This window comes from Heptranchias perlo, chromosome 2, assembly GCF_035084215.1.
Source record: "Heptranchias perlo isolate sHepPer1 chromosome 2, sHepPer1.hap1, whole genome shotgun sequence".
Lineage (NCBI taxonomy): Eukaryota > Metazoa > Chordata > Chondrichthyes > Hexanchiformes > Hexanchidae > Heptranchias > Heptranchias perlo.
Genome location: NC_090326.1, coordinates 113,372,159 through 113,385,375, shown reverse-complemented (window position 1 = coordinate 113,385,375; position 13,217 = coordinate 113,372,159). Strand labels below are relative to the sequence as shown.

The following is a 13,217-nucleotide window of genomic DNA, read 5'->3' as shown; positions in this document are numbered from 1 at the left end:
GTATACACAGCACGGAATGAGCGTTTGCCCACAGCACAAGCCATGTTAGACCCTTCAGCACCCATTTTTCATCTAAAAAACGAGCATTACATGATGCAAATTCCAGGCCAAGGAGTCACATTTCCATAGGTTGCCCTTCCCTCATGGATTAGTGTCACTGACGAGCAATCTTAAAGCCTCCCATGTTCCCAATATTGAAGCATCAGGCTCCTCGGCATTGCAGCAGCGACCGCCGTCTCTTGAATTCTCTAACCCATATTCATTAGTACCAGCCATTATCGATTGCTCCAGTGAGCCTGATGTATTCTTTGTAACAGATGCCTCTATTTTAAAGAATATTTGAGCCATTGACCAGTTTCTCATGCAAACACTGATATGGGTTTGATACTGTGGTACGTCTGCTACATCACTTACTGATAGTAAGCTTTTGGGAAATCAATCTATTGGCACATGGCCACATAAATGCTCCCCACTCTGGTACAAGCCAAGTCCTTAATATTGGCTAAAACCATACTGATCCCAAAGCTATTAACACACAGCACTAGATGAAAATGTGGAGGAATGGGAAGAATTCTACTTTTAATTAAAACAGGGATGAGAATCTTTCCCTGATATTGGATCTTCATTATCAAAATAAAATCCTAGCCCAATATCCTAAAACAGTTTGAATATGAGGAAGTGTTACCATTTTGATCTGGCAAGATATGAATTCTCATGCATAATCTTGGCCATGCCTCAGGGAGCAGTCAGTAGATCTGCCATAGGAAGGAAGGAAACATCAGTGACTGAAGCACCCTCGGCTGCTTTGTAATCTCCTAGCAGTCAGCTGAAGAACTGAATTGGCAGAAACCAGGAAACAGGTCACTTGCAAAGCCTTTTAGGTGGGGAAGAATGAGGACATTCCTATTGTAAGTAGTTAACATACTAGAAAGAAATGAAAGACTTGCATTTATACTAATTACAGGATTCCAGAGTCAGAATGGTAGGCAATTGTTATTCAATATTTTGCAAGAATTTTGCTGCATTGACAATTAAGTGGGTTTCACTAGGTAATCACCATCTTAAAATGACTCTAATTAAAATTTACTACCACATAGTTTTCAGAGAAACTGTAAGCTTTAGGTTTGTACCGTATGGAGCACAGAAAGGAATGCAAAAAAGACACAGGGTAAGAGAAGAAAACAAAATAACACAAGAATGCAAGAACAACTTTAAAAAAGACAAAATGGCCCAAAATTCCAAAGCACATTTTTTTTTAAAGAAATGGCACACTTTTATTGAAGGGAATTAATGTTACCATTTTACAGCTCTTTTAAGTACCAGGATTTCTATGAAAAAAACAGCTGTAATTCTGAGTTTCATTGTATAATTGTTCCGAAATGGTATCACCCTCTTGCACAAACTCAGAAGAGATGGTTTTCACCACACACAGTAAGGATTTCTATTACTGTACTAGACATTACGCCATGTGCTGTGGGGTTAAATTGCTGGTATGATGTGCTTTGGGATGCACACATAACTACAGACATTCACATCTGGTGTGATACTTGAAGAGTGACTGAAGGAATCGTGATATTTAGTCTGCGAGAAATTTTCTGTCTCCAGTACAATCTTCACTTATGTTTTTCTAAAGTCTCTTCTTCAGTTTATTTATGATTTATAACAAATTATGGGCTGATTTTGAGGTGGAAACAGGGCCCCGAAAATGGTGAGGAAATGACTTAACACCCCATTCGCGCTGTCACTGCGACCGTAGCAATGTTCCCCCAGGTCTACTGCTGGGCACGGGAGGGCCCCAAGTCAGGACCATTTAACATGCAAATTGGGGTCCGAGGGCACTATTTTAGAAGAGAACTGGTCAGAGTATGCATATTTTTGTGGAACATAAAAACATAAGAAATAGGAGCAGGAGTAGGCCATACGGCTCCCCGAGCCTGCTCCGCCATTCAATAAGATCATGGCTGATCTTCAACCTCTAACAGGCGTGAATCGGAAGCCGTGGGAAAGCCGCCCAGGTAAGTTTAAAATCATTTTAACTATCTACTATGTCAGAAATAAAGTACCTTAAGTACCTCAATGAGGTACATTTGGTTCTTTAACTATCATTCCCCCGGCTTTAATTGCTGGCGGGACTTCCGCATTTGGGAAGCGCGCACGCACACAGGTACATGTGTGGGAAGCCCGGAAGTTGGTGGAATGGGGCCAGCTTCCTCGTTCGCTCGGGATTTCCCTGTTTTTCGCAGCCCACCTGTCCCCAACGCACCCACAATTTCCTTTGAAAGTTGGGGCCTTTGTGTCCTCCTCACAGCTTACTTTCCCACGTAGCTTTGTATCATCAGCAAACTTGGATACATTACACTCGGCCCCTTCATCTACCTCATTGATATAGATTGTAAATAGCTTGCGGCACCCCACTAGTTACAACCTGCCAACCTGAAAATGACCCGTTCATCCCTTCTCTCTGTTTTCTGTCTGTTAACCAATCTTCTATCCATGTTAATATATTACCCCCAACCCTATGAGCCGTTATCTTGTGTGGCACCTTATTGAATGCCTTTAGAAAATCCAAATAAAGTATATCCACTGGTTCCCCTTTATCTACCCTGCTAGTTACTTCCTCAAAAACGTCTAATAAATTTGTCAAATGCGATTTCCTTTTCATAAAACCATGTTGACTCTGCCTAATCATATTATGATGTTCTAAGTGCTCCTCTGGACCCCACAAAAATACTGTGAGCTGCTGCTGGCACGGGCTCACTCCCCTCGACCTCACCTCCCCTCCCCCCCCACCACCCCCTGCTCTGGACCTAACTGCAGCTGCTGCTGGTGTCCTAGCCGGCCAACATTCCTGTGGCCCATAAGCAATCGCCGGTCAGCCGGGCAGAGTCAAATGAGGCTCGGGCCTCAAAATAACAGGAATGGGTTCCAGTAGTCAGCTGCCCAAAAGTTAAAATCTACTCCTATCCGTTGACTTCTGTTAACAATTTCAGAGATTTAACAGGACTAACGCAATAGTAATCAAAGGAAAGCAATACACCAAGTTTGGAGAAAAGATTCTGCTTTCCAGCTGTTCTTTTCAAACCATTGTCAACTGATATTTCATTTCTTTGCATAACTGTGGTTCATTACCCTGTGTGCCTAATATTTGCTGGCATCTAGTGCAAGCTTTGTAGTTCTGGTATTTGTATTGTTCCCTTATTGTGCTAAATTTGTCAAAAGCCATAATGTACAAAAAAATTGTGGATTTTTTGACTAGTTTGTATGACTGCTTAAAATAACACCATGGTTCTTGTACATTATATTTCAGTGCTTTAGATCACATCTGTGCAAATCTCCATGGCCCATTTTTAAATGATACATTTACTAAAAAATAATATTTTTAGTAGGCCGTGACTTAATTTCCAAAATGAAAGAAACAATCGACTTACAGCAAGTCAATACATGATATTGTCTTGGAACCTCAGGCCATGGGTCATATAAATGACAGGAACTGGGTCAATGGGTATGATGAGTGGGTATGATTGTTAAGGGCCAACCTTGTTATTTGTGTGCTGAAGCTTATAAGATTGATTTGATATTTCATATATTCTTGCCCCCACATCCCAGTTTCAGAAACAATATTTCAACCCTTCTTGAGTTGTTTTTATATCAACCCCGCGTGATCCAAACCACCTGACTTATATGAAGGATTTAACTGTAAATTTTACATTGTTATGTTTCTAGGTACTTGTTCCTAAGATGGTAGCTGAACTAATATCTTTCCCAAATGTAATTTCTCGTACTGATTGTTCAGACAGAAGGGAGAATAGATCCAGTATGAATTAGTGCAGGATCCACTATTCCAAAGGCATCATATTTTTGGACAAATTTAATCTGAGACGTTAACACTAGGATAAGGCACGTGTGTGATTTGACCTGTAAAGCGGATGAAGTTCTGCTTGTTGATAATTTTAGTAAAAGAATCAATTTGAATGTAAAATGGGAAATTCCATTTGGTACTCATGTTGACTTTTTACTAAAATAATTATTCATCAGAAAGAATTTCACCCCCAGATTTTCAGAGCTCGAGTGCCTTGAGGACCACCAGTCTGTAGCCAAATATGACTGAGACCCTGGACCTACCCCTCGGCTTCTGCCTATGCCACTTTGATCTGACCACAAAGAGTTGGATCAGAGCAGCCCCAGTGATGACTCTTGATCCAATTTCCCTCCACCTCTGGGGAAATGCCTCCGTTCCACTCTTGTGCTCCTCGCAGCAATGTAACTCAGATTGGCAACTCAGCAGAGAGGGAGATTGAACTTGTATCCCACTGCTTGCTGGAACCATAACACCTCACTTTTAAAAATAAATTGACAACAGACAGCCAGGGCTAAAAATTAAGACAGCAACAAAAGAAATTAAAACCAACACTTCAATATGAAATAATATTGTCATCAATGACTAAAATTGACATGGTTATCATTAACGCCTTGCTTTTTTATCTTTCTTTAGGGAGTTGAGGTGAAAACTGATTATGTTCCCTTGCTGAATTCTCTGGCTGCATATGGCTGGCAGTTAACCTGTGTGCTTCCTACTCCTATAGTAAAGAGAGACAGGTAGGACATTTTGTGGCAGGTCCAGAGAAACGTCAACAACTTCAACAGGCATGCAAGGGCTGGGAAATCGGGCGAGGATCCATTTTGCTTGATCCCCACTTGGCTACACTGCTCGATAATTTCTCTTTGGCACTTTTGATGGTGTTAATTGCTCTGTTACAGAGTTTTCAAGAGCATTATTTTAATATTCAATTTGATGGTAATGAGATGGAAATAAGGCCCAGTGCAATATCCCATCTATGCAACATGATAGCACAGTTTATGGTCCTGTCATAAATATTGGTATAAAGGTCACGAACATTCAGGTCTGATCCAGGAGGTGATTTCTTAGAGGGGAACTGATGTATTTTTGGTTGCTAAATCAAAAATATTTAAAATGACTACTGCACTTATTGCTCTGTCTGCTTGAGTTTTTTGGAGGTGGAAGAGGAAGCTGAAAGAAAGGATGCCAGAGAGGTGCATTTACACCAGAGGCCGGCTGCCTGCACTAACCATTATTCACACAGTTGTGTTTACAGACCCAGCTACACCTGACTGGGACTGTCTGAAGAGAAATGTCTTTGCAGGCTGGTGTTTACCTTGGAGGCAGCGATAGGGTTGTCCCTGCTGCAACCTCATATGCAGACAGCTTCCACCATGGGGTTGTCAGTTAGTGGCAGTCAAGGTCACCACATCCTGAACCTTTATGCTTCTAGCTCCTTCCAAGCCACCACAGGGAACGTGTGCAACATCAAGCAATATGCAGTGCACAGATGTATCAGACAAGCCAGTTGGTTCACCAGAGCAAACACCGTCATCACTTTCACAACAGTGGAATTAGAGGGCATTGCAATTATTTTGTACAGAAAGATTCCCCAAAGTCCCAGGAGTTACTCCAGTCATGCTTTTACTTCCAGTGGGCACTTCTTCAGCATTTCCACTGATCTGTGTAGGAGCAGACCTTTGGACATAGTGAGGCCTGTGAAGCCCTGCATGCTGGCTTTCTCAATCCAATCCTCAATGCTCAAAACAGACAAAAGAGCAGACTGTACATTTGAGCTCAAGGTCTTCATACCTAGCAACGTGTGTGAGTGAGCAACTAAAAATAAAAACCAGGAGAGATGTAAAACAGGCTGCTGATTGGCTATTACCCATTTTACACTAACGCACAAAGTCAAAATCTACCCCGTTGTGTCATGTATACTTTGCTCATTTACCTCTTTATAGGGAGACGTTGGATAGCCTTAACTTGGCACCATTTTTCATGCCCAAAAATTTCTTGTGCATCTGTCTCCATGTGTGCTGCATGGTGCTGTTGGTTTCATAAGAGTTGCCACCTCCTCCCAGGCACACTACAGTCCTGTAATGTGAGAAGAGTGCCAAGGAGTGTCAAACACAGCAACCCTCCTTTGGTGCACCTCATGCAGCAGGACCCCCAGTTCTGAATCTGCAAACTATGCAGTTTTTCCTTGGCATAGCTCCATTACAACTTCACTGTGCCAGCTCCCAGTCATAGGCTCTAATTATGTTTGGAGCTTGACCTGGAGGTTGGGACTCAATGGGACATGCCTAATTGCAAATTGCTGTCCTCACCATTCCTGTCACTTCTCTATTACTGCACCCAGCTCTGGCTGAATATTTTTTAAATGGTGAGAAACTATTAAATGTTGGTGTTCAGAGAGATTTGAGTGTCCTCACACAAGAAACACAAAACGTTAGCATTCAGGTACAGCAAGCAATTAGGAAGGCAAATCGCATGTTGGCCTTTATTGCAAGGGGGTTGGAGTACAAGAGTAAGGAAGTCTTATTACAATTGTACAGGGCTTTGGTGAGACCTCACCTGGAGTATTGTGCACAGTTTTAGTCTCCTTATCTAAGGAAGGATATACTTGCCTTAGAGGTGGTGTAACGAAGGTTCACTAGATTGATTCCTGGGATGAGAGGGTTGACCTATGAGGAGAGATTAAGTAGAATGGGCCTAAACTCTCTGTAGTTTAGAAGAATGAGAGGTGATCTCATTGAAACATATAAGATTCTGAGGGGGCTTGACAGGGTAGACGCTGAGAGACTGTTTCCCCTGGCTAGAGAGTCTAGAACTAGGGGCATAGTCGCAGGATAAAGGGTCGGCCATTTAAGACTGAGATGAGGAGGCATTTCTTCACTCAGAGGGTTGTGAATCTTTGGAATTCTCTACCCCAGAGAGCTGTGGACGCTGAGTTGCTGAGTATATTCAAGACTGAGATCGATAGGTTTTTGGACTCTAGGAGAATCAAGGGATATGGGGATCAGGGGGGAAAGTGGAGTTGAGGTCGAAGATCAGCCATGATCTTATTGAATGGTGGAGCAGGTTTGAGGGGCCTATGGACTATTCCTGCTCCTATTTCTTACGTTCTTATGATCTTATCATCACCAAGACACAAGGCAAGCATTCAAACTCTGGAGGCAATGCAGAGATGAACAAAAAGATTAATCTCTAGCACCCGAGGACTGACTTTGGACCGACGGGAACATTTGGACCCTGAAATTATACAATTGGATACAACTGCAGGAATGTGTAACATAATCTTCTGAAATTTCACTCTGCTATTTTAGAAGAGGTGTTAAGCCATTTACTTTAAACAAGAGTGATAATTTCAGATTAGTAAATTAAGCATGCATCTTCTGGTATGCTATAACATAATTTCAGGGGCTTGGTCCTTCTCTAGTGTATTCCCACTCCTTCACCCCACCATAGGTGGCCCCACATGCTGGAATCCCCTCTACCTTCCCATCTCCCTCTCTTGAGATCCTCCTAAAAACTCACCTCTGGCCAAGCTTTTAGCCACCTCTCCTAATATCTTCTTCGCTGGCTCAGAGTGCAATTTTTCCTTACACCACTGTGAAGCACTTTGGGATGTTTTCTATATTAAGGGGGCGCTATAAATGTCAGCTGTTGTTATGCCTTTGACAGGAGGCAATTTAGAGGTGTCCTTACAGAGGTATATAAGTAATAAACAGTATAGAAAAGGTAAATTTGGGACACAGCTGAAAATTAAACTGTGATGTTAGGATAAGGGAGTACAAGTTACAACTAACAAAAAGCAAATTTAGGACTAATCTCTGGAAAGAGTGAGCAGAACATAAAATGGTCATTATGCTAATGGAGCAAAACCCTGGAATCATTTAAGAAACTGTTGGGCGGTGATGGTGGGACTTTTAATTTTTTATCTGGATGAATAAGCCAAGATAGATTAAGGGACCATAAGTGTCATACATCTATCTTTCGATCTTGTGAACCTTGCTCCCCCAGTAGCTCAGTGAGTTTATCCAGTGAGTCTTACAACTTGGGAAGTTCTCATTTTAATCCCTGGTCTGTGCTAATCTAAGCTGGACCAATGGTAGGGGTGCTACAGTTGGCCTCAACACAGCTGGCGAAGGGAGATGAAAATGGGTCTGAATTCCCGCTCCTGATTGCTATCCAGTGCACATCTGGATGTTGAATGAGGAAAGGACCGAGTTTGGCTGTGCAGCTTGCAATCAACATCCTGCCAACACTCACTGTCAAGGCTAACACGTGAATAATGGCCACATGGGAGAGATGTAACAGAACCATAGGCCAGCAAGGAGCATTGAGAAGGGTCGGGGAGAAAACTGTTGAAGGAAATTGACTAGGAGAAAAGACATAACCCTGACCTCTTCATGAATTGCTTATTGCAAAACTGAAGCTTAATTCCAGTATAATTTTCTTCAGTAGAGAAGATTTTTTTCTCAGATCTGTTAGAGACATTCACAACTTTTATAGAAAATGGGACCTTTGTTCCGGTGTAATCTGCATAGGGAGTCATTTTTGTTTTCAAAAGTGACGGAAAACTGGCTATAGCGGATCGACTGCCCGTTATATGATTTTCCTTTCCACTGACTTCAATGGAATGGAAAATTGGGCGGGCTGTATAATGGGTGACCAATCCACTACCGTCCATTTCTACACTCGCCGAAAGTGAAAATCTACTCCATATTGTTTTACTACTCTTGAGTTTTATGCTGTAATATGTTTAGCAGAATCGTTTTTGATGATTATTTTGCCACATTGCTATCTGCCTCTATTACATATCACAGGAAACAATTAGTGGGAGGTTTTTCAATTAATTGGTTGTTTTATATTGTAACACTTTCAATGGAGTGTGTCATAATGAAGGAAATATGTCAGGCTTTTTTAGAAGACAGTGAGCACTGGTTTTTCCCTTGTGCTGTGGTGTTCAGGCAGGCTGGGACTTACACCCCTCTGCAACTCTAACCCATGCAACTCTAACCCATTTTCATGGGTTAGGGTTCATTGCCCACACACGATGGGATTCCTACTATCAAGTTGGGCTCTGCCAGTGCCTTTGAGGAATGTGGTTCTGCAATGGGGACACTGTTGCAACAATGCTAGAGGCAGCAGAAGAACCCTGAAGATGGCAGGATCTTCAGCCCTGTAGGCCTCGGCAGAAACCAAGGCCTAAACAGGTAATTGAGTAAAAACCAAACTATGGGGAGAGGAGGCCTCTGCTAGGCCCTCTCCCTTCATTGCTAATTTGGGGCATTACTACCACTACCCTGCGCCTAACGTTACCTTCCACCAGGCAATTCCGGGGAGCAGCAATGACAGGAGTAGGGGGGCAGGAAATGGCCTGGGAGGACAAGCTCTGCCTCCCAACTTGCACAACTGCTTTGAGCTGTCGCATTTATAAACCATATAAATATAGAATGTATCAGGGGTTACATGTAATTGAAACTGATGACAAAGGGCCTTTAAATATATTTAATTTGTTTTTGTTAGGTTTGGTTAGACTTTATGAAACGAGATGAAATAAGGAATACCCATGTATAACCTTCATGGTGTGTGTTTTTCAGTGAAGGGAGTCTTGCTACTAAACAGATTGTTTTCCTCCAGAGACCCTCACTACCCCGCAAAGAAAAGAAGAAAGAGACAAAGGTAAATGGCCTGGCATTCCTCTCTTTGTTTTCCTTGGCAGCAAGTGTAACTTCACAGAGGATTTTGCACATCAGTATCATTATATGTTAGGCTATTTTAAACTATTAACTTAAATCTGTTAGCCCAGCACAGTTGTTCTTAACCCATTCAAGTTCAATGCTTGACTGAACTGTTGAAGTGGGTACACACAAGGGTTGCAGGATCCAGAATGCTAATTGACTCACATTTAAAGGACACTGTCTTCATCACCAAGAGGTAGAGAAACTATTGCAGCAGCTTGTAATATTCATCATGGTGATGTCACACAAAGCAGTCTGATGATGTTTTCATTAATCTTCTCCTGAAAGTGCTGCCAATCAAACACATACGTGAAATAAGTGGCACTGCTCCCAGCTTTTGCCCCTTTCCCTCTCCCATTCATTGCCATTCATTCTCTTCTCCCTGTATTTCCATCTATTACCACCCCACCCCCATCTCTATTTTCTCAGCGCCACTCGTGCCTGAGTACTGTTGTTAATGGAAGTGATTCCAGTCACTGCACACAGTAGGCATGAAGTCTCACAATAACAGGAGTCAGAATCATTTCCATTAGCAGTAGTATTCAGGTAGGAGCGACACTGAGGGGAGAGGGAAGGGTTAATGAAAGTCGCCTCAGAGGAAAGGGAAAGGGGAAATGGATAGTAATGAAGGAGATAGGGAAGGAGTAAAAAATAACAAGAATTGAGGGGTTAAATAGGGAAAAGAATGTTACCTTGAATGGAAAAGAGACTACAAGTTATATTTCCCCCATTTGCTCATTTTAGTGAGAAAGCTGATATGAGTATTAATCAATGTCCCCCACTTTGTACTCATGTTTACCTTTTTGCTACAAGAACAGAGAGAAATATAGCTCTAGATAAGACTGCAGAAGGGTTTGCTGATTATTTTGTCACACTGAATTTTGCTGACGATTATCGTATTGGTGGTCACTTGCAGGAAAGATTTCTGCAGGTTGCTATTTATAAATGTGCTCTTTTTATACATTTATGATTTTGCTATCAGTAATGGACAACGGATATCCTCCTCAATGGTTTAAATCTCCCCCTGGATTTTTTAGACATATCTTTGATCCACTTGGCCTTCACTCCTCTGCTTCGAGAGGGCAGGCTTAGTTCTATCAGGAGAAGCAATTTTACTGCCATGTCGTTCCAAACAGGCGGAACTTGTAACTCCTTCCATTTCATAAAGGCGAGTACTTTTGTTACCCAGACATAAGCTTCATGGGGCCACAGCAGCCATGTACCTTCCACCCCATCCTCAGTAGAACACGAAAAAAAACAGGATCTTAATCAACTCTCCTATGGGAAAAAGCCTAGAGAACTGACTGGGTCACATGAAAAGGCCCAGCGTTATTCACTTGAACAAATTCTGTAGACTCCTGAAGCATTCTGTGCATCTGCTGCTCAAGCTGCCACAAACTGTAGCTTTATCAAAGCGAAATTGAGCATGCAATGCTGTGGATGTTTTAAAAACATTTGAATGGGATATGTTTGAATTACTTGGGTTTGGGACTTTAGGCAGTTAAACATTCCTTAACAATGGCCACTAGAAACGAATAATGCCTTGCTTTCGGAGAAGCATTAATAAGGTGAAAGATCATAGCTTTGCTTGGAAATAAAACTGCAGACAATGCTGGCAATAATTGAATATTTTTTCTACCTTGCCTCCAGAAAAAATCAATAAAAGATGACAAACCAAGCAAGCAAGACAAAAATTGCTTAAAAGATAAAAATAGCAAAGTGACAGCTCAAGCGAAGAACTCAACAGGAGATTCTGATGAGAAAGAAAAACAGGAACAAAGTGCAGCAAAGAATGGAGACAAAGGAAATGCTGAAAATGGAATATCCTTGAAAACAGAGACAAATGATAAGGAGAGTATCCCTGCAGCAGTACAAGACTATGTTTGTGTGACAAATGCTGAAATGGAGAAGTGTGCAGAAGTGGGTGGGTGTGTTGGGGAAAACACTGTTTCAGTCCATGAGGCCAGTGGCAACAATAATTTTTGTGAAAAAGAGGATACGAAAGATGAACAGGAAGAGCGTGAGAACAAATGTCAAAATGGCACAATTAGTAGATGTGAGGAAGAGGCCAGTCAAGCAAAAGTTGTCACTCCACTGAATGGTGAATATGCTGTCACCAATCAGGAGCTTGGCAGCATGCCAGCTGCAGAGGTGGCAGCTGCGGCCTCGGGGGAAACAGATGTGTCTAGCACAGAAATAACTGATAATGTACCCGAGGAAAGGGAAGGTGTGATAACGGTACAAGATGGTGATGGTACTGTCACTGAATAAAGCAGAATTCCAGTTTGATAAAACTAGGAATAATAAAAAGAAAAACGGTGATGTGTTTTTCCCTGTGGAGTACTCTTGCTGGCCAGATTGTAATATACTTTTTAATGCCAATATTGTGCCACGCACATAGTGCATGAGCTCACACATACACACTTTGCTTGCTGTGCAATAGAACCGAATGCAGATGTTGTAGGTTAGTATTTTGTGTTTTTTTATTATCTGATACAAGTGTTAGTATGACTTTCTAACATTAAAATTAATAATATGTAGAAATGTGCTGGTGATAAAATACTGTTAGTGTCGTTTCAGGTGAGATGGTAACCTTCTATGATTCTATGAGTTGATGTAACATCAAATACAACATTTTTATACAAAAATACATCTCTTTTGTTTGTTCACTGTTTTTTTTTTACAAGGTTATGTGTTCCACTATCATTTAATTTTGCTCTTCTAAATAAAGGATTCTCTTAGCTGGGAAAGTAATTTCGACATCTGTACTTTAAGCATCATATATGCATGTTTTATGGTGTGGTGCCGAGCCAGAAGGCCAGGAAGGTCCCAGGTTCAGTCTCTGGTCTGTGCTGATTTAATTGATCTCAAACCGAGTGATAATACTACAAAGGCCTCAGAACCCTGGGCTGGATCGCTATCGGTGGCTCCTGCTAGAAATCATTCCTGTGGGGACACCGGGTGAAGACAAGATTGTGATCGACTGGGATTGTGCTCTGGGATTGTATAGCTTGCTGCCCTCGGTGACTATGCTCACACCTAAAGAATAGCTTCTTGGGTGAGGTAGTGCAGAGCTGCTGCTGCCCGTTTTTAATCCTTCCAAAGAGTTTATTGGTAGTTTTCAAAATGCTTAAGGAAGGAGTAGCAGGACATTTGAAGACTCATAATACAATCAAGGAGAGTCAACATGGTTTTATGAAGGGGAAATCATGTCTGACAAATTTATTAGAGTTCTTTGAGGAAGTAACGGGCAGGGTGGATAAAGGGGAACCAATGGATGCAGTACATTTGGATTTCCAAAAGGCATTTGATAAGGTGCCACATAAAAGATTACTGCACAAGATAAGAGCTCATGGTGTTGGGGGTAATATACTGGCATGGATAAAGGATTGGCTAACTAACAGAAAACAAAGAGTCGGATAAAAGGGTCATTTTCAAAATGGCAATCTGTAACTAGTGAGGTGCTGCAGGGTTCAGTGCTGGGGCCTCAACAAATATATATATCAATGACTTGGATGAAGGAACAGAGTGCCTTGTGGCCAAATTTGCTGATGAAACAAAGATCGGTGGAAAAGCAAGTTGCGATGAGGACACAAAGTGTCTGCAAAGGGATATTGACAGGTTAAGCG

General features: G+C 41.8%; 1 protein-coding gene across 1 annotated transcript in view; it reads left to right on the top strand.

Annotated features, from left to right (window-relative positions):
• LOC137342225 (raftlin-like) overlaps positions 1 to 12,238 on the top strand; it is a 129,247-nt gene extending 117,009 nt beyond the window's left edge. The window contains exons 8-10 of the mRNA XM_068006024.1: positions 4,493 to 4,596; positions 9,448 to 9,529; positions 11,239 to 12,238. Of these exons, the coding sequence (XP_067862125.1) occupies positions 4,493 to 4,596; positions 9,448 to 9,529; positions 11,239 to 11,859 (807 nt within the window). The 3' untranslated portion in view covers positions 11,860 to 12,238. The remainder of the gene's footprint in view (positions 1 to 4,492; positions 4,597 to 9,447; positions 9,530 to 11,238) is intronic.
• Positions 12,239 to 13,217: the final 979 nt, after the last annotated feature.